The following is a 27,671-nucleotide window of genomic DNA, read 5'->3' on the forward strand; positions in this document are numbered from 1 at the left end:
ACAGATCGCTCTGGGAAACTTGGAAATGCAAAATGTGGGGCTTTCTAGAAGACCTGTGGGTCTGTCAGTCAGTTCAGGCTCTGGGGGGACCTCTCTGGGGTGTTTGAGTCAGTTCAGGCACCTCTCAGGCTCTGGGGAACCTCTCAGGCTCTGGGGAACCTCTCAGGCTCTGGGGGGACCTCTCAGGCTCTGGAGGAACCTCTCAGGCTCTGGGGGGACCTCTCAGGCTCTGGGGGGACCTCTCAGGGGTGTTTGAGTCAGTTCAGGCACCTCTCAGGCTCTGAGAAACCTCTCAGGCTCTGGGGGAACCTCTCAGGCTCTGGGGGGACCTCTCAGGTTCTGGAGAACCTCTCAGGCTCTGGGGGGACCTCTCAGGCTCTGGGGGGACCTCTCAGGCTCTGGGGGACCTCTCAGGCTCTGGGGGGACCTCTCTGGGGTGTTTGAGTCAGTTCAGGCACCTCTCAGGCTCTGGGGAATCTCTCAGGCTCTGGGGGGACCTCTCAGGTTCTGGAGAACCTCTCAGGCTCTGGGGGGACCTCTCAGGCTCTGGGGGGACCTCTCAGGCTCTGGGGGGACCTCTCAGGTTCTGGAGAATCTCTCAGGCTCTGGAGGAACCTCTCAGGCTCTGGGGGGACCTCTCAGGCTCTGGGGGGACCTCTCAGGTTCTGGAGAACCTCTCAGGCTCTGGAGGAACCTCTCAGGCTCTGGGGAACCTCTCAGGCTCTGGGGGGACCTCTCAGGCTCTGGGGGGACCTCTCTGGGGTGTTTGAGTCAGTTCAGGCACCTCTCGGGCTCTGGGGGGGACCTCTCAGGCTCGGGGGGACCTCTCTGGGGTGTTTGAGTCTGTTCTGCAGTGTCAGACAAGAGTGGGCTGTACTCAAGTGCCTGTAGGAACATGATCCAGCTCGGACAGCAAATTGCTCCCAGGGGCTCAGCTCCTGCTCTCAGCTGCCATCCATAATTCAGATTAATTGAGTGCACAGAAAGGAGTTAAATTAATGCTGCATTTAGCCCAGCATTGTTTGGGGAAGTGGGATTGGATATGCCAGCTCTGCCAAGCAAAGTGCAGGATTAACATCCAACCCTCTCGGGGGGGAACCATCCCCAGCCATGATTTGGTGTCCCTGGAATTCCATTGTAGGTCGATAGAACTGAGCACATTTCAGCACCGTGCAGGTGTCCCTGTGGAACCCCCCAGGTGCCCAGGGTTGCCCAGCACCACCAGGATGTGCTCCAAGCCCAGGATTAACATCCAACCCTCTCGGGGGGGAACCATCCCCAGCCATGATTTGGTGTCCCTGGAATTCCATTGTAGGTCGATAGAACTGAGCACATTTCAGCACCGTGCAGGTGTCCCTGTGGAACACCCCAGGTGCCCAGGGTTGCCCAGCACCACCAGGATGTGCTCCAAGCCCAGGATTAACATCCAGCCCTCTCGGGGGGGAACCATCCCCAGCCATGATTTGGTGTCCCTAGAATTCCATTGTAGGTTGGCATAGAGGAACTGAGCACATTTCAGCCCCAAACACCATGCAGGTGTCCCTGTGGAACACCCCAAGGTGCCCAGGGTTGCCCAGCACCACCAGGATCAGGATGTGCCCCACACAAGGCCAGCAGTGCCACCCTGGGTTAGTTGGCACTCTGCCTCCTGTGCCTGTGCCCTCATTCTCTTTGTGCCTGTTCAGGTGGAGATCAACCTGAAGCGTTACCCCACTCCCTACCCAGAGGACCTGAAGAACATGGTGAAGTCAGTTCAGAACCTGGTGGCCAAACCCGGGCACGGCGCACGCCCCGAGGGCACCGTGCCCACCGCCCCCAGCGACGTGGGCACCAAGGACAAGTACGAGCACAAGTGGCCCCTGGCACCCAAGGAGATCTCCGTGGAGGTAATGCAGAGGGTCCTGGTCCTGCCCAGAGCCCAGGCCTGGGCACAGCTGCCCCACAGCAGAGCTGGGCACCTGCTGGAGCCTCACCCTGGCAGTGCCCATGTCCGCCTGCAAAGTTCCCTCAGTTGGATATTGAGTTGTTGTTTTCCCCAGTGCTGCTGAAGTTTGGGGTTAAAGTCCACCTAGATCTGACTTTTCCTGTTGGTTTAAACAGTTTTGATGAGGTGAGACTTGATATGAGCAGGGAAAGGCCCCAGCACCGTGTCCATCACACCCTCAGGAAGGGCATCTCTGCCCCCAGTGTGGCCCTGCCCAACAGCTGGTGGTGCCTGGCCCTGCTGTGCCCTCGGGCTCTGCTCCCTCAGTTGCTGTTGGGGGAGAGACCAATTAACCTTGTCCAGTTAATGAAGGCAGCAGAGAACTCCTCCTATGCAGGAGCTTTGGCTCGGGAGTCCCTGAGCAGCGACTTCCAGTCCAGCTCTCTGTGTTTGCCAGCAGGGCATTGGCACACACAGGGGCAGAGCTCTGGCCAAGGTGAACAGAGTCATTTAGGAAGCCAAATTCCCAAATCCTGCTGTTCCCAAGAGCAGCAGCTCCATCTCCTCTCCCCACGGACACCCTGACTGTGCGGGAACCGTTCAGTGTCTTCCCCTCAGAGTTCAGAACCTTGGACAGGTCTGTGGGAGCAGCAACAGCCCCGAAAATATCCCCACAGCCTGAATGGGGAAAAGAAAGAAATGAGGAAAAAGATTCCCACTTTTTTTTTCACTTTTTTGTTGTCTCAGCTTTATGAGAAACTCATTATCCTTGAACTGTCCCTGTCCCTGGCTTGTTGTGTGTGCAGGAATTGTTCTCCCTACATTTTCCCTACGGTTCTGTCAGTGCTGGATGTTTTATCTGCTGTTAAACATTTTCATTTCTGCCAAAAATAACCACCAAACATTTTCCCTTCGAGCTGCTTCAGGAGACTTGCTTCAAATCCAGGCACAGTTTCAGTCAGCACTAAAATATTTCAGATAAATATTTCATTTAAAGCAAAATATCCAAGTTAAATCCTTCATGTTTTCACCTAAATCTGAAGTCATAAATTCCACCATTATTCCCCTTTGCTCATCCAGTTCTGACTTTGTATTTCTGGGCTTTGAACAACTCGGGCTGGGAGTTTGGGCACGTTGGTGAATACACAGAATTTATTTTGTATTATCCACCTTTTGTACTTGAATATTGTGAACACCTTTCTGCAGGGTGTTTTTATCCCTAGGGAGGTGGGTCCCTGGGGGCTGGCAGAGGGTGCCAGGCTTTGGTGCCAGGGCTGTGCCTGGAGCCTCCAGACTCAGGGGCTGCCCTGGCTGGGGGAGGGTTTTCCCTAAATGTGGAGTTTTTCAGTGGGATCTGCATGTCCCAGCGAGCTGTGCCCCCCAGAGCAGCAGAGCTGTGCCCCTGTGCCCCCCAGAGCAGCAGAGTGAGCTGTGCCCCCCAGAGCAGCAGAGTGAGCTGTGCCCCCCAGAGCAGCTGAGCTGAGCCCCCCAGAGCAGCAGAGCTGTGCCCCCCCCAGAGCAGCAGAGTGAGCTGTGCCCCCCAGAGCAGCAGAGTGACCTGTGCCCCCCAGAGCAGCAGAGTGAGCTGTGCCCCCCAGAGCAGCAGAGTGACCTGTGCCCCCCAGAGCAGCAGAGTGAGCTGTGCCCCCCAGAGCAGCAGAGTGACCTGTGCCCCCCCAGAGCAGCAGAGCTGAGCCCCCCAGAGCAGCAGAGCTGTGTCCCCCAGAGCAGCAGAGTGAGCTGTGCCCCCCAGAGCAGCAGAGCAAGCTGTGCCCCCCAGAACTGTGCCCCCCAGAGCAGCAGAGCCAGCTGTGCCCCCCCAGAGCAGCAGAGCGAGCTGTGCCCCCCAGAGCAGCAGAGCGAGCTGAGCCCCCCAGAGCAGCAGAGTGAGCTGTGCCCCCCAGAGCAGCAGAGTGAGCTGTGCCCCCCAGAGCAGCAGAGCTGTGCCCCCCCAGAGCAGCAGAGCCAGCTGTGCCCCCCCAGAGCAGCAGAGCTGTGCCCCCCAGAGCAGCAGAGTGAGCTGTGCCCCCCAGAGCAGCAGAGCTGTGCCCCCCCAGAGCAGCAGAGCGAGCTGAGCCCCCCAGAGCAGCTGAGCTGAGCCCCCCAGAACTGTGCCCCCCAGAGCAGCAGAGCTGTGCCCCTCAGAGCTGTGCCCCCCAGAGCAGCAGAGCTGTGCCCAATCCATTCCATGATTCTGTCATTCTATGGATGTGGCACTGAGTGAGAATCCACCATGTCATCCACGGAGTGCCCTGGGCTGGTGATCCCAGTGGGGTTGGATCAAGGGTTGGACTTGGTGGTCTCAGGGGTCTCTTCCAACCCAGCTGATTCCATGACTCTGTGGTTCTGTCTCCTGTGCTGACTCTTGGTTCTTGTGTTCCTCAGGATGCCTTTGGACATCCTGCCAGTGAGATGAGGATAGGGGAGCTCCGGCCCTCCCTGCCTGAGACTCCTCTGTACCCTCCCAAACTCGTCCTGCTGGGTAAAGACAAGAAAGGTACTGCCTTCCCTTGCAGCCTTGGGGGTGAAAACGTGTGTGATGTGCTCATTAAACTCGAGGCGTTCCACCCTCGCTCTGATTTGCATATTTGTACACGCACCTGCGGGTTTATCTCCATAGTTTCAATTTAAAACTGTGTTTTTCTGGAGTTTACTTCCCCGATGCCACGCCCTGAAAGCGTTTGCTGTGTTTTGTTCCAGAGTCGACAGACGAGTCTGAAGCAGATAAGCTCCATTGTCTGAATAACAGCGTTTCCTCAGGCACTTACTCAGACTATTCCCCTTCCCAGGCTTCCTCAGGCTCCTCCAACGCGCACGTAAAAATGGGCTCGCTGCAGACCACGGCTAAGGAGGCAGTGAATAACTCTCTGTGGGGGAACAGGTGTGACCATCTTCCTTCCCACCCTTCTGCTTGCCTTGTGTCTTGTCACCTGCCCCCAAAGCGACCGTAGCAATCTGGGAAGGCGTTTTGTTTGAAAATGCCCCAGTTTTGGCCCATTTGGGCACAGCCACTCCCAGCCCAGGCTGGGCAGGGCTGGCACCCCCCATGCCCTACAGACAGCAGTGATTCCACAGCTCTGTGCTGTCAGCAGGCACTGGAGCCCCTGGAAGCTGAGCTGGTGCTGGTACAGGCTGGTGCCATCAGTGCTGTCCCTCTGCCCTGCACTCCAAGAACAACGTGGGAGCTTCCCTTGGAAAGCTGTGACCAACCACCAGCAGCCTGAGGACACTCTGGTGCCACTCCAGGAACACCCTGCCCTGTGTGCCCCTGCCATGAATCACCTCCCAGGGTTCCATCCACAGGCTCAGTGGGAGAGGACATGCACAAACTACAGCTGGTGTCTCTGTTTGACAAGAGAATAATGCAAGTGTGAAAAGCCTCCTGTTGCCCTCATGTAGTTTTTACAGCAGGAGAACGTGCTCAGCTGAGTTTCTGTGAGCACTGCCTAGAGCCAGCCAGGCTGGCCCTCACCTTGGACCTTCTCCATGTGTGCACGGGCAGGATCTGTGCTCCTGGGCAGTCCTGCTGCCACCTCCATGGCATGGGGTCCCCTGGCAGGATCTGTGCTCCTGGGCAGTCCTGCTGCCACCTCCATGGCATGGGGTCCCCTGGCAGGATCTGTGCTCCTGGGCAGTCCTGCTGCCACCTCCATGGCATGGGGTCCATGTCTCACAGCACCATCCCAAAGGCAGAGCAGAGATGGGAAAGTGCAAAATTGCTTTAAGCTCTTAGAGAGCATCCAAAGGAGGGAGGGCAAGGAAGATGGGGCAGGGCCTGGAGGGGCAGCGTGTGAGGGCACTGAGGGCACTTGGTGTGTTCAGCTGCAGGAGAGGAGACTGAAGGGAGACCTCAGTGCAGGTACAGCTGCCTCTGGAAGGGCAGAGGAGGGGCAGGCACTGAGCTCTGCCCTGTGGGACCAGGGACAGCACCCAGGGAATGGCTGGAGCTGTGTCAGGGCAGGGAGAGGGCACAGGGAATGGCTGGAGCTGTGCCAGGGCAGGGTCAGGTTGGATCTCAGGGAAAGGTCCTTCCCCCAGAGGGTGGTGGGCACTGCCCAGGCTCCCCAGGGCAGTGGGCACAGCCCCAAGGCTGCCAGAGCTCCAGGAGGGTTTGGATGATGCTCTGGGGCACAGGGAGTGACTCCTGGGGCTGGGCCTGGGCAGGGCTGAGGGTTGGACTGGATGGTCCTTCCAGCTCAGCACATCCTGGGATTCTGTGATGACCATCATTCTCGTGATGGTCCCTGTGCTGTGATAGAGGGCATGTTACCTTGTTCCCTTCTCCTGTCCTTGCAGGCTGGCACAGTCGTTCCCGCAGCCCCTGGAGACCAAGCCATTGCTGAGCCAGCGGGACTCGGCCCCGGTTGGGAACGTGCCGGCGCGGCCGGAGCGGCGCCCGCTGAGCGACACCTTCGCCGAGGGCTGGCCCGACGGCTCCCACTACGACAACACGGGGTTCGTGGGCGAGGAGAGCGCGGGGGAGACCCCCAATGCCAACCCCCTGCTCAGCACCAAGTCCAGGAGCTCGTCGGCGCACGGGCGCCGGCCGCTGATCCGGCAGGACAGGATCGTCGGGATCCCCCTGGAGCTGGAGCAGCCCACGCTCAGAAACACACACGAATCTGAAGTGCCTCCTCCCAACCCTTGGCAAAATTGGACCAGAACCCCCAGTCCTTTTGAAGACAGGACAGCTTTTCCTTCCAAACTGGAAAGCACCCCCACCACCAGCCCTTTGCCCGAGCGCAAAGATCACGTCAAGGAGTCTCCCGAAATGACAAGCACTTTCCCTCCAGGAATAGCGTGGGAATATCACGACTCAAACGCTAACAGAAGCCTCACGAACGTCTTTTCCCATCTCCACTGTCGCCCAGATCCTTCCAAAAACGTCATCTCCATCAGCAAGAGCACGGAGCGGCTCTCCCCGATGATGAGGGATTTAAAAACGAACAAGTTCAAGAAGTCGCAGAGCATCGATGAGATCGACATCGGTGCGTACAAGGTGTACAACATCCCCCTGGAAAACTATGCATCGGGCAACGACACGGTGGGCCCGCACGAGCGGGTGGACAAGCTGCTGGGCGCGGAGCACGGCATGCTGAGCATGTCCCGCAGCCAGTCCGTGCCCATGCTGGACGACGAGCTGCTCACCTACGGCAGCGTCAAGGTGCAGCCGCAGCAGCGACCGCCCGTCACCAAGAAAGTCTACCAGTTCGACCAAAGCTTCAACCCGCAGGGCGCCGTGGAGCTCACGGCCGACAAGAGGCTGCTGCCGCCCTTCCAGCTGAGCCCTGAGTACCTGGCGCAGCCCAAGGCGCTGCCGCAGGAGCTGGTGAGCCCGCGGGGGTACCGCGGCTACGCCGAGCCCTCCTTCTCCTTCCCGCAGGCCGCGGCGGGCGAGGAGCCGGCAGGGCCGCCCTTCGGCAGCCAGGGCACGCGGCCGGCCTTCCTGCGCCGGGCGGACTCGCTGGTGGGCTCGGCGGAGATGGCGGCGTTCCGAAGGGCGGGCGAGCCCCCGGAGCTGCCCGCGGCCGACAGGTACGGCCGCGCCACGTTCCGCGCCCCCGCCGAGCGCCAGCCCGCCATGGCCGTGCCCGACGCGCAGTTCCTCAAGCGCAACGGGCGCTACGAAGACGAGCTCCCTTCGTACCAGGAGGTGAAAGCCCAGACCGGGAGCTTCCCGGTCAAAAACCTCACGCAAAGGAGGCCCCTGTCCGCCCGCAGCTACAGCACTGAGAGCTACGGCGCGTCCCAGACGCGGCCCGTGTCCGCCCGGCCCACCATGGCAGCCCTGCTGGAAAAGATTCCGTCAGACTATAACTTGGGTAACTATGGCGACAAGCCTTCCGATAGCAGTGATATAAAGCCAAGGCCTCCCCCTGGGAAGGGAAATGAGAGCTGTGCTAAAATGCCCGCTGACTGGAGACAACAGCTACTTAGACATATAGAAGCTAGAAGGTTAGACAGGGTATGTTTGGCATTTCTCTGCAATTAATGCCTTTAGTTGTGTGTTTCGGTCTGTCAAACTATATTTGCACGTGCAGTGGTGACCACCAGAATGCCCAGTGATGAAATTCCTGCCTCGGTGTTGGGGGGAGAGCGCCCTGGGGGGCTGAGCTGGAGCCCTGGCACAGCCAGAGGGTGCAGTCCCCGGGCAGGGCTCCCCCAGCACTGCCCACAGCCAGGAGCCCTGGCACTCTGCCCTGCCCTGCCCAGGGACGTGGCCGTGCTGCCGGAGCCCACCCCGGCAGGGACCGCTGCGAGCTCTGGGCTGGGAGAGGGAACAGAGCAAACAGCACCCAGAATAAGCACAACTGTGTTTAGCTCTCGTGTCACTGTTAGTGGAGGGGTTTAAAGGTGTCTCGACTGAGAAATACCACTGGGTACCCACTGCCACTGTTCTTAACGAGGAATGTGGTCATGGCTCCTTTTAGCCGTAGGAAGTTGTGCTGATTTGCCTTTTATCCAAAGAGTACAAGTCCTTTAGTGCATGATTTCAGTCACTGCCTATTTAATGACCTACGTCATGAATCGCATTTATTTCATGATCTGAAGTGGTTGTGAAAAATTACTGTCATGAAATGCGTAAGAGGGAGTTGCCAAATGTGCCCATTAAGTGCTTTATGGCAGAGCCTCCTGAGTGTGGTGTTGCTCCAGTCCTCACCTCCCGGCTCCTTGGGGGTGCTGCAGATTCAAATATCACTAAGGAGGGGTTAAATTCAGGACAGGCTCGAAGGCTGAAGCCTTTCCCCACTCCAGCTCTTTTCCCTGTGCTGTGTAAAACCAAGTGGAAACTCCTCCCCAGGTAAAGCAGTGAACCCCGAGCAGAGCCATTCCTGGTGGAAATAAACCCTTCCCAGGTGTTGTTTGTTTAAGGAATATCCTTACACTTTGCTTCCAGTGTGTGCCCAGGAGTGCCTGAACTCACGGGAAGCTGGCACTGGTGGCTCTGCTGGGTTGGCAGCAGCCCCTGTGAGCAGGTTGCTCCTGGTGGCAAAGCTCTCAGGGGTTGGGCTGCCTGGTGGAGCCTTTGCTGCTGAGGGGCATTTCCGTGGGGCAGCCGCTGTGGGAGAAGGTCTGCACAGGACCCGCGTGCCAGCCATGCCCTCTGGGCAGAGATGGGCAGAGCCTTCTCCCCAGGGCTGACCCCTGGGTGCCACACACATCCCTGCCCCCCCCTCCGTGCCTAAATTTGGCCAAAGAAAGACTTGTACCATGTGAGACAACTCAGACACCAACACACCTCATGTGCTGTCAGCGTGGAAGTCGTTCCTGGTATCCATTCTATGTACAACGAGCAATGTACTTGCTTTGTGTGCCCCAGTGCATGCCCCGGGGAGCTCCTGATCTCTTGGGACTGTTTGTTGGCTTAAACTAAAACTCTGTGAACTTAACCATGTATGTGTGATACTTGATCCGAGGAGCATGTGTGTTCATACGTGTCCCGTGGTTGTTTCCTCTACTCAGACCGCTGCTTACAAACACCACACAGTTAGCCTTGGCATGCTGCGCTCTGGAGGGGTTTCAGCAATGCATGCCGGCAGAAGCATGACTTTAAACTTGCAGACTAAATCTAAATTTGAAAACCAAATGCTTCAAGAGCTACCTCTACCGAAAGTAAGTATGGGCCAGCCAGCACCACCGGCATTCCCAGTCAATTAACCCCTTGCTTCCTCCTGGTTTAGCTTTTGCCTTCTACTCGTGCTTAGCCAGACTCCATCCAAACAGCAAGGCTGGCAGGGGCACAGTTTTCCTCCTCCGTGCTCTTGCTTTTTGGATGCTGGGTTTGCCACGGCTGTCATTCCTGCTCCCTGCTCTCCTCCTCCAGACCTGAGCCATCATCACCTCCAGCTGGGCAGGGAAAAGGGGAAGGTGCTTTGCTCTGGGGTTTGAGCTTAGGGAAATGAGGGTGGAAATGTTGAACAGGCATTAACAGGCTCCAGGAGATGGGGGTGTTGGCATGTGAGTGTTAACTGGCTCTGCTGTAACAGCTGATGAGCTTTGAGCACGTGCCTGGCACACCCAAACTTTAGCTGAGTGACACCTATAGGTGTGTTTCTATAGAAAGAGAATAATCTCATTTGTACAATTTTTATATCTGTTCTTGATATATTACTGATGAGTACAGACATAGGAGACCACACCCAAACACGTGTCTGAAGGGCAAAGCACACAGGGCAGGGCAGAGAGGGGCATTGCTGAGGGTGCCTCAGGAGGTGCTGGGACCTTCCTGTGCACCCTCCCAGGGTCAGGGCAGTGCAGGAGGGAGGGCATCGCTCACCCACCCCCTGCTTGGGCAGCAGGAGCTGCTGGGACAAATTAGCAGCATTGTGAGTAATTAAAGGGCAGCAGGGCATGGATCCAGGTGCTGCCATGGGATCAGCTGTGCTGGCAATTGCTGGGCTGGCCCCTGGCACCACTGGCACCTGCCCAGAGATCCCCAGAGGAGACTTGCAGGGCCCCTTTCAGAGCTTCAGTCTGAGGCTGCTGGGGAGAACAGGAGGATTTCCTGGCAGCAGCACGAGCAGGGGGTGTGGGTTGGCTCAGCTCCCTGATGTGGCACGAGCTCCATGCCCGAGTTCTGGGCAGAGCTGGGGCAGAATCACAGCACACACAGAGCAGTGTCAAGCTTTTCCTGCTGGGACTGACTCTCCATACACTGTCACCTCCATCCCACGTGCCATCAGCCGTCCCCGGGTCCCCCCCTGCTCTCTGTGCTTCTCTGTTGTTGGGTGGGTGGCACCCAGAGGCCCCCGGGGTGTGTGTTGGCCACGGGTGACATTCCAGTGTTGTCTCTGCTTCCAAAGAACCTGTTTGTCTCCTCGGGTACATGCCAGGTCTTGTCACGAGTCCTTGGAACAATCCATTTGCCATCACCCCCAAAGGACAGTGCTGGTTTGCCACACACAGCAGGACTATGGTGGTCTGTGGCACTTCAGGATTTGGGGCTGTAGATGAATGTGGATATTAATGGTGGATGTCTCAGGAAATTCATAAACTGTCCACAGTGACATATTTTGGGGGGATTATTCTGCTTTCTATTCCACCAGCATTTCACTGCTCCATGCCCATATAAACTGTGATGCTGAACTGCATTAAGGGGGTTATTCTTTTATTGTACTGTTTGGGAAGCAGGGGGAAATTATTGTGGAATGAATATGTGTGTATTTAGTATTGTTTAATTTGATTCCTCCCTGTGTTCTGAAGGATGTGCACTTGTTGATGAATCCAGGCCACAGCAGTTCAGTGTTTGCCCCTTGTGTCCCCCCCCCAACGGTGGCCTGGATTCAGGAGAGTAATGAGTGAGGTCACAAATGGAGTTTGGCCATAACTCACTGTCAGAGGGTTTCTGGCCCTGCTGGGAGGTGCCTGCCAGGCTGCTGGGGTGTGCCCAGGGCTGGCAGGGTGCCCAGAGGGGCAGCAGTGCCACAGCATTGCCGGGGCCACGCTCATTCTGTGCCACCAAACAAACCCTCTGGGCTTTCCTGCTTATGTGTTGAGAAGGCACAAAACCCCCTCTGTACTTTTCCTTTTGCCCTCTCAGTGCCAACTCCCCTCTGCGGATCAGTCAGAGGGGAAACAGCCCAGCACTTCCCAGCAGAACCCTTTCCCTTTCTGGGATCCGTCTCCCAGGTGGTTTAACTGTTGCTGGTTTGGTGGAATCCATTCCCAGCAGGGTCTGTTGCCACTTTCCCTTGGGAATAAAGCAGAGGTTCCCTTTGGAAGGGGCCTCCCCACCCCTGCTCTGCACGGGAAGGGCACCCAGAGAGCTCCAGGATTTGATCCCTCAGGATGTGAGAGGATTCCAGGAGAGCTCTGGAAGGGGGGGCTCGTTCTTCCGTTTTAATGGGTGTAAAGAAACCTCCACAGGGAGGTCTTGGGCTTTTAACAGGGGAAATGTTTTTCTAGTGGGCTTTAATAGAAGCCAAATCCCAACTTTCATGATTTTTCTGGAAGGCTTGAACAATGAAAGAATTTTAATGGAAGTTTTGTTCATTTTAAATAGCCAGGGCTGATTATTTTTTATTTAACCACTGAGATGTGAGATTTAAATCACAATTTTCTTCTATTTACTTCTAAACTTAAGTTAAAAATAGTTTCTGACAAGTTCCCAGATTTCAAAACAAATTCAGTTTATTCTTCAGCCATCTAAAGAAGTATATCCTGGGTTTATTGCATTTTAGCTGGAGAACTTAATTGAATGACAGAGGGGAAAAATCAGTATTTTTGTTCCTTTGCAAAGTATCATTAATCAGAACTGAATAAGCTCTCAGGTGCTCTCAGTGGTAGCACAATGTTGGAATTTTGGAAAGTCTGATCCCATGTTAGGAAAATTTCCAGTGATGGTAAAGAAATAGCAGATGACAGAAGATCAGGATGGGACAAAAAAGCACAAAACCCTCCAAAGTCCTGAAAACAGGAGGGAAATAACCAGAGGGAAAAGTGACAAGAAATAAATACTTATATCAGGAGAGAAAAGGCAGTAACATTTGGGAAACCTTAAATGTGTGTTATGGTCATTTATATTCAGCAAAACATTTAATTACAGGTTAATATTGTACACACAATAATTGTACATATAATAATTGTACATATAATAATTGTACATATAATAATTGTACATATAATAATATTGTACATATAATAATTGTACAATTATTGTTCTGTTGGCTGAACAGAACCCAGGCCCAGCCTGGAGAGGTCTTGGAGCCACAATCAGATCCCAGAGTGGGGCACAAGGAGTCCCAGCCTGACCTTTGCCATCAGGGAATGTTTTCTGCAGAAATTACAAACATCTCGTTCATCTCAGTGGCAAACACTTCATTAAAAAGGGTTTTGCTGCTCCAATGAGCAGCAAGAAAGTTCCCAGTCACTCTTTGTGGCAGAGTGTACATTGGAATGGGGAATTGCAACCAAATTGGTGTCTCTTGGCTCTCACCATTCATTATTCTCGTTGTGTCTCTGCTGTGCCTCTCGAGCCCTGCTGCTGGCAGGGGTGCCCAGCCACGTGGGGGTGCCCTGCTGGGCACTGGAGGGGCAGCTGGTGTGGCTGGGGTGGTGCTGAGCTGGAGCCAGGGGGTGTGGTGACTAAAGGCTGCCCTACGTTTGTGCAACAGACGCCGTCGCAGCAGAGCAGCCTCCTGGACAACGGGCAGGACGAGGTGCCCGTGGGCAGCCCCTGGAACCCGTACCCGCTGGGGCGCCGGGACGTGCCCCCCGACACCGTCACCAAGAAGGTAAGGGGGGGGCCTGCAGCCCCCAGCACCCCTCCAAGGGGAGAGCAGGTGCCTGAGGACATGCCTGGCTCTGTTTCGAGGCTTAAAGCAGTAATTGTTGGGCATTCAGGGCGTGGGTTTGGGTGTTTGTGCCAGGGGGTCCATCTCGGTGTGGGCAGTGGGCACCGAGGGCTGGGCAGGCTCCTGCCCCTTGGCCTGCAGAGTCCCCTCAGGTGTTTCATTTCAGCGACAACCATAACTAACAGAAATGTTGGGCTGTTCCAGCCCAGCTCTGCACAGGCACAGCCTTTGCTGGTGAACATGCCAGGAATGGGTGTGATTCCCAGTACCTGGTGGTGGAGATGGAATTCCAGTGCTCGGAGCTGGGCTGGTGCTGTGCAAACAGAGGCTGCTCCTCCAGCCCCAGCCTGGCTCAGCCACCCAGCACTGCTGGCTTTGGCTGCTCTCCTCACACAGCTGCAGAATGGAGGCTCCTGCAGCCCCACCTGGCTGGGGTCAGCACTGGGAGGTGGAGCTGCACCTGGGCTGGACAATGCAGGGATCAGCTCATGGAGGGCCCCCCAGCTCCTCCTGCCCTGGAGTCCTGGGCCTGAACAACACCAGGGGAGGGTCCTGGAGGGCACACTGATACCTGCTATGTGATCAGCCCTCTGCTGATGAGGAAGGACCTCCTGCTGCCTTCCCAGCTTTGATCCAAGGCAGTGGCAGAAGCAGCAACCCGTGGCTTCACAGATAAGTGCAGTCAGAGGGCCACGTGTGCAGGAGGATTGCTGGAAGATGGGAGAGGAAAGTGGCACCTCCCAGTGCCAGGAGGGTGAGGAGGAGGAGGAGGAAGAGGAGGGTGCCCTGACAGCGTGTGGTGGAGTTGGCTCAGACAGCCAATTTATTAATCCTCTGATATGCAAGAAATGAGGATGAGAACTGTAAGAAGAGTCATTCTTGTCTTCACTGGCATTTGGGATAAAACCTGTGTCGGTCCCTTCCCAGCTGGACATGTCCCTGTCCTGCATTTGTGCACCATCAGTGCAGTCAGTGCTGGGACAGTTCCCCATCAGCACAGCACCAACAGGACCAGAATAAAGGAAACTGCAGTTCTCTCTTGCTCCCAATATTCCAGTGCCTGGCTGCTCCCATGGGATGAGCACCAACACTGCCTCCCTCAGTGGATCCACCCTCACAGCCACTCTCAGCTCCTGCCCCTGCACTGTAAATATTGGACACCGAGCTGAAAATAATGAGGTTTAGTGCTGGCTGTGAAGCAGAGAATACAGATGGAACTGGGGAAGCAGCTGCATAACAGAGACCTTCCTGCAGAAGGAAAAATCCCTTTTCCACGAGGAGCAGCTTATCCCCGTGCACCAGAGCCATGGAGGGAATGCACCAACAGGAGGGATGTGATCTGCTCCAGGTCTGTTGAGACAATGAATTCTGAGAGCTGCTCACTCTGCTCTGCAATGTGCTGCTGTGACAACACTCCTCTCTCCATGCAAAGGCACCTCCAGTGTTTGCTTTCCCAGCATTTGGGGATTAAAGTCCAGCAACTCTCTGAAGTCATTCAGAAAGTCTTCTGTGGAGCTGAAGTTCAAAGAAGCAAACAATTAACGGACATAAATATAAATTGTAACATGTTGTGGGTTTCCACTAAGGAGCAGAACCTCTGTGTGGGAGAGCTGTGCCTGGGAAATCGTGGGAAGCAGAGTTGGGAATTGTGCTCCCGAGGGGAAGGAGTGTGAGGGATGGACAGGCTGAGTACTCAGGCTGAGCAAGAATGGTGGGATGGTTTAGGTTGGAATAGACCTCCGGGATCAACGAGTGCAGCCATGGAGCGGTGTCTGTAGAGATGATACAGACACTCATCCTTTGGTGTTCCAAACCACCCCACAGGAGCTCCTGTGTGTGTGTGTCAGGGAGCTGGGAATGCAGCACAGGCATCACCACTCCATGGCCCGGGCTGGGGGTTGTTATTTCCATCCTTCCTGCTGCTCATAATGCAGATTAAATGCCCATTTTTAGCTCCAGTATGACCATTTCTGTGATCCTTCCATAATTTATGGGCTATTACTCCTATGGCAAAGGGGGATGTTTTACTCTCCCAACTGAACCATTCAAGGCTTTATTAAGAGCCTATTGAAAGCCTGCAGTATTTTGGCTTCCTGGAAGACGACCTTTGGTGTTGTGTCCACAAGGCAGAGCCCTCCTTCCTGGGCTGGAATGGGAGAGGGCCAAGTTGCTGTAAATGCCCCATTTCACTCGTGCTGCAGCAGGTGTTGCCACAGAGATGTTATCACAGCACTTTGGGTGGTTCAGTTGGTCAAAGCCACATCTGGTCGTAGGACAAGGCATAGGATGGAACTGCTGGTGCTTTCCATACCCAGAGCTGGACCCTGGCCAGAGTCTGTGTTGGTGTCATAGTCCAAATTATCCTCAGGAAACCCAAACACTCCAGTACCTTCAGAGTGGCCTGTGATAAGTTACTCAGCCTGCTCTGATGTATTAAGTGTTTTCAGTTCACAAAGCAGTGAAGAACGAGCCACCCTCCCTTGGTTTGTTGAATGTTCCCACCTCACAAACACCCTGAGCAGCAGCGTGGGTGTGACATGGGGAGACAACACCCTCTGTTCATCCAGTGGCTGATGCCCCCCAACCTCCAATGCTGCTGTGCCCAGCTGGGCCCCAGGGCTGGGCTGGGCTGTGCCAGGCTGGGCTGTGCCAGGCTGGGTTGGGCTGGGCTGTGCCGGGCTGGGCTGTGCCAGGCTGGGCTGGGCTGTGCCAGGCTGGGCTGTGCCAGGCTGGGCTGGGCTGGGCTGGGCTGTGCTGTGCCAGTCTGGGCTGTGCCAGGCTGTGCCGGGCTGGGCTGTGCCGGGCTGGGCTGTGCCAGGCTGGGCTGGGCTGGGCTGGGCCGGGCTGGGCTGTGCCGGGCTGGGCTGTGCCGGGCCGGGCTGTGCCAGGCTGGGCTGGGCTGGGCTGGGCTGAGCTGGGCTGTGCCAGTCTGGGCTGTGCCAGCCTGGGCTGTGCCAGGCCGGGCTGGGCTGGGCTGTGCTGTGCCAGGCTGTGCTGTGCCAGGCTGGGCTGTGCCAGGCTGTGCCAGGCTGGGCTGTGCCAGGCTGTGCCCTCTCCCCACCCCTCCCTGTGCTAACACTGCGTTGCCCACAGCCTGGCAGCCACATCCAGACGCTGATGGGCTCGCAGAGCCTGCAGCACCGCAGCCGGGAGCAGCCCTACGAGGGCGGCATGAACAAGGTCACCATCCAGCAGTACCAGGCGCCGCTGCCCATCCAGATTCCCGTGGCACAGACTGCCCGGGCACCGCAGAGCGGGCGCTGCCTCATCCAGACCAAGGGCCAGCGCAGCTCCGACGCCTACCCCGAGCAGGTGAGGGGGCAGCTCCGGGCACAGACGGGCTCTGAGGTGCCCATGGGGCAAGGGAGCCCTGGGCAGGGGTGGGGCAGCTGGACTGGGGGCTCTGGGTGGACTGGGGGAGCTCTGGGTGGACTGGGGAAGTCTGGAGGAGCTGAGGAGCACTGGTTGGACTGGGGAAGGTCTGGCTGGACTGGGGGAGTCTGGATGGACTGGGAGAGCTCTGGTTGGACTGGGGGAGCGCTGGATGAGCTGAGGAGCTCTGGATGGACTGGGGGAGCTCTGGATGAGCTGAGGAGCTCTGGATGGACTGGGGGAGCTCCAGCTGGAGTGCAGGAATCTGGCTGGACTGGGGGAGGTCTGGCTGGACTGGGGAAGGTCTGGGTGGACTGGGGGAGGTCTGGGTGGACTGGGGGAGTCTGGATGGACTGGGAGAGCTCTGGTTGGACTGGGGGAGCGCTGGATGGGCTGAGGAGCTCTGGATGGACTGGGGGAGCTCCAGCTGGACTGGAGGAGTCTGAATGGACTGAGGGAGGTCTGGCTGGACTGGAGGAGCTCTGGCTGGACTGGAGGAGTCTGGATGGACTGAGGGAGGTCTGGCTGGACTGGAGGAGCTCTGGCTAGACTGGAGGAGTCTGGATGGACTGAGGGAGGTCTGGATGGACTGGAGGAGCTCTGGCTAGACTGGGAGACCTCTGACTGGATTTGGGGAGCTCTGATTGGACTGGGGGAGTTCTAGTTGGGCTTCTCCTGGAAAAATGGAATTGCCCAGATTAAGCCTCACCGACAGATTTATCCCAATGTTTAAGTGAAAATTTTGGCCAGTGTGAACATCTCATGAGTCTAAAGGTTTTTTTCTTCCTTGAAAAGCAACTTTTATAATCCATGCAAAAGTCTGTGAGCTGCAGGGAATGTTATGGTATCACTGTGTGCTAAAATCATGCCAGAGCTTCCAGTCCATAGCAATATTCCCCTGGTTTTCCCATGGTGTGCAGAGCAGGGCTCAGCCCACCCACTGCTGGGGAAGGGAGTGAGTGGGAAGAAGGTGCTGGGGCTTAGGAAGGTTCAGGGTTGGCAGCCACTTACCTTGCCCTGTCTTTCTAACCCAGTTTTGTGTGAGGATAGAGAAGAATCCTGGCCTGGGGTTCAGTATCAGTGGTGGAATCAGTGGCCAAGGAAATCCATTCAAACCTTCTGATAAGGTAAGTTGGGAATTTCTCCCTACCTGGTCCTTATTTTAGAGTGGAGATGTGGAGAACCTGAGGGAGATGTTTGTGGAGAACGGGGAACATGACTGAGAAGTTTATGCCCTTCTGTTGTGATTATTGAAAGGTTTTTCCCTGTACTTGCCACTTTTTTGTTGTTTTTAGTAAAGGGGTTTGCTTTTTTTCCCTGTTAAAGAAGATGAGGGAATCAAACATCACTCCCGTGAGTGTCTGCCCCATATTCCATGTATAAGATAATTTATCAGGCTGTTTTCTGGAGAATTATCTCTCCCACTATTTATTTTAAGAGGCACTTTTGCCCCTGATTTAAACTTTAACTAAATTAATTAGAGGCAACACTGACCCAGCAGTACCAGCAGCTGCTGTGCCAGAGTTTGCAGCTGCTGTGCCAGTAAATCCAGCCTGGCCTGTGAACTGGAGCTCACTGGATCCTTACAGACCACATGGCCCCAGTGTCTTCTGTCCTGGGAATTCAGGATGTCCCCCTGGGGTCCAGGGTGCCCAGGGACACTCAGGATTCACTCTGGGAATTGCAAGTCTGAGATAAATCTCTTTGTGGTAAAAGGAAGCCTGGAAAAACTCCAGCGTCTGGTGCCTCCCAACTCCTGGGGCCGTGGAATTAGGGAAAGACTCTCAGACCTGTGAATTTGTCTGTTTGGTGCCATAAAACCGACTGGAGGTTCTTGGGAAATGAGCACTTTGGGCACCTCTCATTCAATGAACACATTCCTGGAGCTGATATTCTTTGGGAAGTCTGGATTCAGTTTGCAGAGACACTCAGAAGTTCCATAAATATGGAGAATGTTTGGGAAACGATAAAATCAAAACTGTCTTTTCATCTCTTTTCAAAACTTTGAGATCTGCCTGCAAATTAAAGATATAATTTCCCACCACTCTGAATTACAACAGAAAACTGACTGGGAATGTAAAATAGGCTTGGAAATCCCAACCTGCCACAGTCTGAATTCCTGGTCTCTGGGAAGTGTCGCTGCCCATGGCAGGGGTGGCACAGGATGGGCTGAAAGGTCCACTCTGGGATTCTGGAATTCAGTTTTCTCATTGATAGTCCCTGCTTTGAACTTCCAGGGCAGTTCCATGTAATGTACATAAACCCCAGGAATTTTGACTATAACCCTTTAAACTTCACTCACTGTTGGTGACTCAGAATTGCACTTTGTAACATCATGGCCTTGTTTTGCACAGTTTAGGGTGGGATGGGAGGATTGAGCTGCACTTTCCTGGCTGTCCCTTGGCTGAGGTGGGTCCCTGTCCCACCCTGGCTGTGTCTGGAGCAGGGCAGGAACAGCTGGAGACAGAACTGCCTTTCCCAACCCCAGGAATGCAGCTCAGGGAGTGGAGGGAGGGGGATCCCTTGGAGGGATTAATAATTAAAGGGGTTTTATGTGTCGTTCTTCTCAGCCATCACTTCCCATGGCGATGTCACCACATTTTCAGTGAGGTGCTGCTGTCCCTGGGTGAGAGGGCAGGGGGGCCCTGGAGAGGGCACCGTTCCTTGGGAACAGCTGGTTCCTGCCCAGGCTCCTGGCACAGGGCTGGGCTGGAGCAGCCCAGGGGGTTGTGCTGGGAATGCTGGGCAGGGCTGGGACCTCCCTCAGGCTGCACAGGATGGTGGTGCTGAGCAGGGCTGGGACCTCCCTCAGGGCTGCACAGGATGGTGGTGCTGAGCAGGGCTGGGACCTCCCTCAGGCTGCACAGGATGGTGGTGCTGAGCAGGGCTGGGACCTCCCTCAGGCTGCACAGGATGGTGGTGCTGAGCGGGGCTGGGACCTCCCTCAGGGCTGCACAGGATGGTGGTGCTGAGCGGGGCTGGGACCTCCCTCAGGGCTGCACATGATGGTGGTGCTGAGCGGGGCTGGGACCTCCCTCAGGGCTGCACAGGATGGTGGTGCTGAGCGGGGCTGGGACCTCCCTCAGGCTGCACAGGATGGTGGTGCTGAGCGGGGCTGGGACCTCCCTCAGGACTGCACAGGATGGTGGTGCTGAGCGGGGCTGGGACCTCCCTCAGGCTGCACAGGATGGTGGTGCTGAGCGGGGCTGGGACCTCCCTCAGGCTGCACAGGATGGTGGTGCTGAGCGGGGCTGGGACCTCCCTCAGGCTGCACAGGATGGTGGTGCTGAGCGGGGCTGGGACCTCCCTCAGGCTGCACAGGATGGTGGTGCTGAGCAGGGCTGGGACCTCCCTCAGGCTGCACAGGATGGTGGTGCTGGGCAGGGCTGGGACCTCCCTCAGGCTGCACAGAATGGTGGTGCTGAGCAGGGATTTATCTCCCTGGTGTCCCTGGGATCAGTGGGAATTGTCACATTGAGCCCTGGATTCCTTCCCCTTGGAGCAGGGAGGGCACAGCACAGACTGAGGCTGGTGTGTGGCACAGAGCTCATTGTGCCCATCAGCTGCCACCAGCCTTTGACTGGGGCTTTTATTAACACACTGCACTGACATTCTGGAAGCAGATGCAGAACTGCCCTTTATTGTTAATAACTTCCCCTTGCCAAGCCTGGCACTGCCCAGACATGGAGTGTCTGCCCACAGCCCCTGGCACTGAGGGGCCCAGATTGCTGCACAGATTGTTCCAACCCATCAGTGTTTGCTGCATTTTCCTTGCCCTCCTCATCCCCCTGTTGTTCCATCCATGCTGGGCATTATTTTGTGCTGTGCAGTCTGTGACAAATGACCCCCAGTCCCCCCTTTGGGGCGCTGAGCAGCTGAAGGGGCTCCAAGGCCAAGGCAGGGTTTGGTTCCCAGCAGATCCCAGCAGAGGTGGGTGCCCAGCCCAAGGCCCTGGAGCCCCGGGGAGGGAGCCCCTGTGCTGGGCACGAGGTGTCACAGCTGGCATCCTAACCTGTGTTGCTTTGACTTATAGGGTATCTTTGTTACTAGGGTTCAGCCTGACGGCCCTGCTGCCAGCCTGCTGCAGCCTGGGGACAAGATCCTGCAGGTACGGCTGGGCTGGGCACGGGGGCACGGGGCTGGGCACGGGGGCACGGGGCTGGGCACGGGGGCACGGGGCTGGGCATGGAGGCACCGGGGCTGGGCACGGGGACACCGGGGTGGGGCACGGGGGCACCGGGGTGGGGCATGGAGGCACCGGGGCTGGGCATGGGGGGCACCGGGGCTGGGCATGGGGGCACCGGGGTGGGGCATGGGGGGCACTGGGGTGGGGCATGGGGGGCACCGGGGCTGGGCACGGGGGCACGGGGCTGGGCATGGAGGCACCGGGGCTGGGCACGGGGGCACGGGGCTGGGTACGGGGCACCGGGGTGGGGCATGGAGGCACCGGGGCTGGGCACGGGGGCACGGGGCTGGGTACGGGGCACCGGGGTGGGGCATGGAGGCACCGGGGCTGGGCATGGGGGCACCGGGGCTGGGCATGGGGGCACCGGGCTGGGCACAGGGGCACGGGGCTGGGCATGGAGACACCGGGGCTGGGCATGGAGGCACCGGGGCTGGGCATGGGGGCACCGGGGCTGGGCACGGGGGCACGGGGCTGGGCATGGGGCACCAGGGCTGGGCATGGGGGGCACCGGGGCTGGGCACGGGGGCACCGGGGTGGGGCACGGGGCACCGGGGCTGGGCATGGGGGGCACCGGGGCTGGGCACGGGGGCCACCGGGGCTGGGCATGGGGGGCACCGGGGCTGGGGCTGGAATCACAGCTGGGCACGGGGGCACCGGGACTGGGCATGGAGGCACCGGGGCTGGGCATGGGGGGCACCGGGGCTGGGCATGGAGACACCAGGGCTGGGCATGGGGGGCACCGGGGCTGGGCATGGGGGGCACCGTGGCTGGGGCTGGAATCACAGCTGGGCACGGAGGCACCGGGACTGGGCACAGGGGCACCGGGGCTGGGCATGGGGCACCAGGGCTGGGCACGGGGGGCACCGGGACTGGGCACAGGGGCACCAGGGCTGGGCACGGGGGCACAGGGGCTGGGGCTGGAATTACAGCTGGGCATGGGGGGCACCAGGGCTGGGCATGGGGGCACCAAGGCTGGGCACGGGGGCACCAGGGCTGGGCATGGGGATCACTGGGGCTGGGCATAGGAGCACTGGGGCTGGGGCTGGGGGGCACCAGGGCTGGACATGGTAGCACTGGGGCTGGGGCTGGAATCACAGCTGGGCATGGGGTACAGCAGGGCTCGCACATCTCTGCTGTTTGGGCTGTAATTAGAGCAGGGCTGGGCATGGGGAGCACCAGGGCTGGGCACAGCTCTGCTATGGGGGGCTGTAATGCTGAGTTACAGCTGGCTGGGCACTGGGGGGCACCAGGGCACAGGGGGCAGCAGGATGTGAGCCCAGCTGTGTTATTGGGGGGCTGTAATTCTGCTTTACAGCTGGGCTGGGCACCCAGGGGGGCACCAGGGGCTGAGCCCAGCTCTGTTACTGGGGGGCTCCAGTGCTGATTTAGAGCCCCTTTGCTCACAGCACTTTTTGCCCAGGTGGCCAAGAGGACCAGTGGCACCTGCTTTGTGCCAAAAAGTGTGGGCACAGCCCCAGGGCAGGGACTGACCCTGTGCTGGCACTGCTGGGGCACCTCCAGCCCTGGGGGCAGCTCTGACCCCTCAGGACAGACAGACACTGAGGGGCTGGAGGGTGTGCAGGGCAGGGAACGGAGCTGGGAAGGGGCTGGAGCAGCAGGAGGGGCTGAGGGAGCTGGGAAGGGGCTGGAGCAGCAGGAGGGGCTGAGGGAGCTGGGAAGGGGCTGGAGCAGCAGGAGGGGCTGAGGGAGCTGGGAAGGGGCTGGAGCAGCAGGAGGGGCTGGGGGAGCTGGGAAGGGGCTGGAGCAGCAGGAGGGGCTGAGGGAGCTGGGAAGGGGCTGAGGGAGCTGGGAAGGGGCTGGAGCAGCAGGAGGGGCTGAGGAAGCTGGGAAGGGGCTGGAGCAGCAGGAGGGGCTGAGGGAGCTGGGGGGGCTCAGCCTGGAGAAAAGGAGGCTCAGGGGGCACCTCCTTGAAATAGTGTCAGAACAGACAAGTTCTGGAGAGATTCCATTCAAAGAGCAGCTTATAAATGTTTCCCTCTGTGTGTCTGTGCCCCAGTGGAGCCCACCCTGCCTGTGCATCCTGCACAGCACCTGGAAGATGCAAACCCTCCATCCCAGAGCTCCTTCAGAAAACACACAAACTATCCCAGAGTCACAGGGCCAGTTCAGGGGGAATTAAATTATTGCCTGAATCATCCAGTGCAGCCCCTGCTTGATGCCAGCAGAGAGAAACTTGTGCCCAGTGCTGTGGGGCCCTCCTGTGCTCATTATTGTGACTCTCCATGTCCCTGTGCCCCTTTGCCCCCCAGGGTGAGGGCACTGACCAGCTTGTCCCTGTGTTTTCCCTGTTTGTCCCTTTGCCCCCCAGGATGAGGGCACTGACTCTGTTTGTCCCTTTGCCCCCAGGATGAGGGCACTGACCAGCTTGTCCCTCTTTGTCCCTTTGCCCCCCAGGATGAGGGCACTGACCAGCTTGTCCCTGTTTGTCCCTTTGCCCCCAGGGTGAGGGCACTGACCCTGTTTTCCCTTTGCCCCCAGGATGAGGGCACTGACCAGCTTGTCCCTGTTTGTCCCTTTGCCCCCAGGATGAGGGCACTGACCCTGTTTGTCCCTTTGCCCCCAGGATGAGGGCACTGACCCTGTTTGTCCCTTTGCCCCCAGGATGAGGGCACTGACCCTGTTTGTCCCTTTGCCCCCCAGGATGAGGGCACTGACCCTGTTTGTCCCTTTGCCCCCCAGGATGAGGGCACTGACCCTGTTTGTCCCTTTGCCCCCAGGATGAGGGCACTGTCCCTGTTTGTCCCTTTGCCCCCCAGGATGAGGGCACTGACCCTGTTTGTCCCTTTGCCCCCAGGATGAGGGCACTGACCCTGTTTGTCCCTTTGCCCCCAGGATGAGGGCACTGACCCTGTTTTCCCTTTGCCCCCAGGATGAGGGCACTGACCAGCTTGTCCCTGTTTCCCTTTGCCCCCAGGATGAGGGCACTGACCAGCTTGTCCCTGTTTCCCTTTGCCCCCCAGGATGAGGGCACTGACCCTGTTTGTCCCTTTGCCCCCAGGATGAGGGCACTGACCAGCTTGTCCCTGTTTCCCTTTGCCCCCCAGGATGAGGGCACTGACCCTGTTTGTCCCTTTGCCCCCAGGATGAGGGCACTGACCCTGTTTTCCCTTTGCCCCCCAGGATGAGGGCACTGACCAGCTTGTCCCTGTTTCCCTTTGCCCCCCAGGATGAGGGCACTGACCCTGTTTGTCCCTTTGCCCCCCAGGATGAGGGCACTGTCCCTGTTTGTCCCCTTGTCCCCCAGGCTGAGGGCACTGACCAGCTTGTCCCTGTTCCCTTGGCAGGCCAATGGGCACAGCTTTGTGCACATGGAACACGAGAAGGCCGTGCTCCTGCTGAAGAGTTTCCAGAACACAGTAGACCTTGTTATTCAACGTGAGCTTACTGTCTAAATATTTTTTTATAAATAGTAAATATGTCTAGCCAGATCTAATGTTCAAACAGATTTATACATAGGAAACCAATTTTTTGCCAATTGCTGGACCAATGGCAAACAGTAGTGCCAAATGTATGATACTCTATGTTAGTACCAATCATTGGGAAAAAATATATTAACTCTCTGACTCTCTTGTTCCTGTGGCTCCGTATTGGTCTTACCTGTCAGCCTCTGGCTGTGCATTGGTGCGTTTTTTTAATCAAGTTACTTCTTAAAGTGGATTTCCTATGATTTCAGAACACAGAAGCACATCCCAATCCTGTAGGAGTTCTGCTGTCCATCAGAAACACTGCCTCAAAGTTGTAAATGCCTTTATAAAGATGAACTGTACTAACCTGTACTTCCCATGAGGGGTTTCTATCATGTCGCATACGAAAGTATAGAGAAAAAAATATTTTCATAAACACCTCAAAGAAAGTATATATTAAATTAAATTTAATAATGTTCATTTATTTTCAATGCAAAGATATTCTATGCCTTATGAAAATACCTGTACATATGCCGTGTGTGTAGTTGGCTCCATAGGGATCAGGATCCATTCAGATACAGGGTGAGACCTCAGCAGTGGGAACTCTGGGACCTGGGGACAACAGTGGCATGGGAAAGGAGGAACTTCCTTGGGAAGGGTTAAAACTTCCTTGGGAAGGGTTAAAACCTCCTTTGGGATGGGTTAAAACCTCCTGTGGGATGGGTTAAAACCTCTTGTGGGATGGGTTAAAAACTTCCTTTGGGATGGGCTAAAACTTCCTTTGGGAAGGGTTAAAACCTCCTTTGGGAAGGGTTAAAACTTCCCTTGGAATGGATTAAAACTTCCTTTGGGATGGGTTAAAACCTCCTGTGGGATGGGTTAAAACCTCCTTTGGGAAGGGTTAAAACCTTCCTTGGAAAGGGTTAAAACTTCCTTTGGAATGGATTAAAACTTCCTTTGGGATGGATTAAAACTTCCCTTGGGATGGGTTAAAACTTCCTTTGGGATGAGTTAAAACTTCCTTTGGGAAGGGTTAAAACTTCCCTTGGAATGGCTTAAAACTTCCTTTGGGAAGGGTTAACTCCCTTTGGAATGGGTTAACTCCCTTTGGAATGGTTGACTCACAGAATCACAGACTATTCTGAGTTGGAAGGACTCACAAGGATCATCGAGTCCAACTCTACTCCCTTTGGAATGGTTGACTCCCTTTGGAATGGTTAACTCATTTCAAAGGGATAGTTTGGAATTTGGATAGTTGCCTTCCTTTGGAGTGGGTTAAAACTTCCTTTGGGGTGGGTTAAATTCCTTTGGAATGGGTTAAAACTTCCTCTGGGATGGGTTAACTCCCTTTGGAATGGATTAACTCCCTCTGGAATGGTTCCCTCCCCCAGGAGGGGTTCTCTCCCTCTGGAATAGTTAACTCCCTCTGGAATGGTTCCCTCCTTCTGGAATGGTTAACTAACTCCCTCTGGAATGGTTCCCTCCCCAGGGAGGGGTTCCCTCCCTCTGGAATTTTTAACTCCCTCTGGGATGGTTCCCTCCTTCTGGAATGGTTAACTCACTCCCTCTGGAATGGGTTGACTGACTCCCTCTGGGATGGTTCCCTCTCTCTGGAATGGTTCCCTCTCTCTGGAATGGTTAACTCACTCCCTATGGAATGGTTCCCTCCCTCTGGAATGGTTCCCTCTCTCTGGAATGGTTAACTCACTCCCTCTGGAATGGTTAACTCACTCCCTCTGGAATGGTTCCCTCTCTCTGGAATGGTTAACTCACTCCCTCTGGAATGGTTCCCTCCCCTGGGATGGTTCCCTCTCTTTGGAATGGTTAACTCACTCCCTCTGGAATGGTTCCCTCCCCTGGGATGGTTCCCTCTCTCTGGAATGGTTAACTCACTCCCTCTGGAATGGGTTGACCGACTCCCTCTGGGATGGTTCCCTCTCTCTGGAATGGTTAACTCACTCCCTCTGGAATGGTTCCCTCCCCTGGGATGGTTCCCTCTCTCTGGAATGGTTAACTCACTCCCTCTGGAATGGTTAACCCCCTTGGATGGTTCCCTCCCCTGGGATGGTTCCCTCTCTCTGGAATGGTTAACTCACTCCCTCTGGAATGGTTAACTCACTCCCTCTGGGATGGTTCCCTCTCTCTGGAATGGTTAACTCACTCCCTCTGGAATGGTTCCCTCCCCTGGAATGGTTCCCTCCCCTGGGATGGTTCCCTCCCCCTGGAATGTGTCCCTGCCCCGGGATGGCCCCTTGGCCCCACGGGTTCCACGTGCCCACTGCGGGAGGGCGCCAGGACAGGCAGGTTTGGCTCCGGGATGGAGGACGTTGTGCTGGTGGCAGTAAAACCTTTTTTTTTTTTGTTGCTGCTGATTTTCTTCTTTCACCTCTTCCGTTTGCAGCTCTGATTTGCAGCTCAGGCCCTTCCCTGTGCCCACCCCTTGGCATTCTGTGTGTCCCCCCTGCCCCGGGGAGGCTTCCCGTGGTTCCTGAGTTGTGAGGAGTCCCTGCAGGGCGTGGGGCAGGACTGAGGGCACCCCGGGGGCAGTGGGGACAGCAGGTGGCACTGAGCCAGCCTGGGAGGAGCATTCCCAGCCCAGGGCACGGTGTGCCAACCCCTCGGGTGCCATCCTGGTGCTGCTCCCAGCAGAGCCCTGGCAGCTGCTGGTGTACCTGACAGCGGGATGGGCAAACCCAGGGAAACTCCCTCCAGGTGTTGGCAGGGGATCCCATTGCCCTGGGAATGGGCTGGGGCACAGCTGGCACTGGGATCAGCCGTGCCCAGGCTCCTTCCCACCAGAAACTCCCACAGCCCACAGAGCAGTTGGGGATATTCCACTTTGCTGCCTCCAGGAGCCTCCAGGAATTCCCAAAGCTTCCCCCTCTGGCTGTGGGACCCTTGGCAGCTCTGCCCTGGCCCCTGTGCCAGCAGTGGGGGCACAGAGTCCGGGGGCCAAGGGGTCCCCCTGCACGGGGGTCGTGCCCAGGGCCAGGGGGGAGAGAGGGAAAAATGCAAAAATTGCTTCTAAAATGCTTTTTTAAAATGTTTTGAGGAAAAAGCTCATCCCAGAGCCCAGGAAGCCTCCAGGCCCTCCCTGTGCCCAGTGCCAGCTCTGACCTGGGTGGTGACAAACAGGAGAGTGATGGGCCAGTTGTTCCAACAGTGACCAGATAACGCTTCAAACTTTGCTTTCAAAGACATTTTTAACCCATCCACGTCCACCCCTGTGTGGTGGCAGTGCCAGCCCCTGGGGAGGGCACAGGGGGTGCCAGCAGGGGCCAGGCAGGACAGCACTGGGAGTGAATGGAGCAGCTGTGAGCAGGGGAAGGAAATCCAAGGAAAATTAGGGCATGGAATGTCCAGGAGGTTGGTTTGCTGCTGTGAGGGAGCACTTGGAGTGTAAAGATGTTGCTTTGCTAAAGCCCCTTCCAGGGCCTAAAGGGGCTCCAGGAGAGCTGGGGAGGGACTGG

General features: G+C 56.8%; 1 protein-coding gene across 4 annotated transcripts in view; it reads left to right on the forward strand.

The window, feature by feature from the left end:
* LRRC7 (leucine rich repeat containing 7) overlaps positions 1–24,854 on the forward strand; it is a 134,183-nt gene extending 109,329 nt beyond the window's left edge. The window contains exons 16-25 of one of the 4 annotated variants that reach the window (XM_071565464.1): positions 1,686–1,886; positions 4,310–4,421; positions 4,625–4,805; positions 6,221–7,889; positions 9,389–9,538; positions 13,039–13,158; positions 16,312–16,530; positions 17,625–17,717; positions 20,624–20,698; positions 24,082–24,854. In XM_071565464.1, the coding sequence (XP_071421565.1) occupies positions 1,686–1,886; positions 4,310–4,421; positions 4,625–4,805; positions 6,221–7,889; positions 9,389–9,538; positions 13,039–13,158; positions 16,312–16,530; positions 17,625–17,717; positions 20,624–20,698; positions 24,082–24,189 (2,928 nt within the window). In that variant the 3' untranslated portion in view covers positions 24,190–24,854. Of the gene's footprint in view, positions 1–1,685; positions 1,887–4,309; positions 4,422–4,624; positions 4,806–6,220; positions 7,890–9,388; positions 9,539–13,038; positions 13,159–16,311; positions 16,531–17,624; positions 17,718–20,623; positions 20,700–24,081 lie in introns of those variants that run through there. The other 3 variants (XM_071565461.1, XM_071565462.1, XM_071565463.1) reach the window with 3 other exon arrangements.
* Positions 24,855–27,671: the final 2,817 nt, after the last annotated feature.

This window comes from Pithys albifrons, chromosome 10, assembly GCF_047495875.1.
Source record: "Pithys albifrons albifrons isolate INPA30051 chromosome 10, PitAlb_v1, whole genome shotgun sequence".
Classification (NCBI taxonomy): Eukaryota; Metazoa; Chordata; class Aves; order Passeriformes; family Thamnophilidae; genus Pithys; species Pithys albifrons.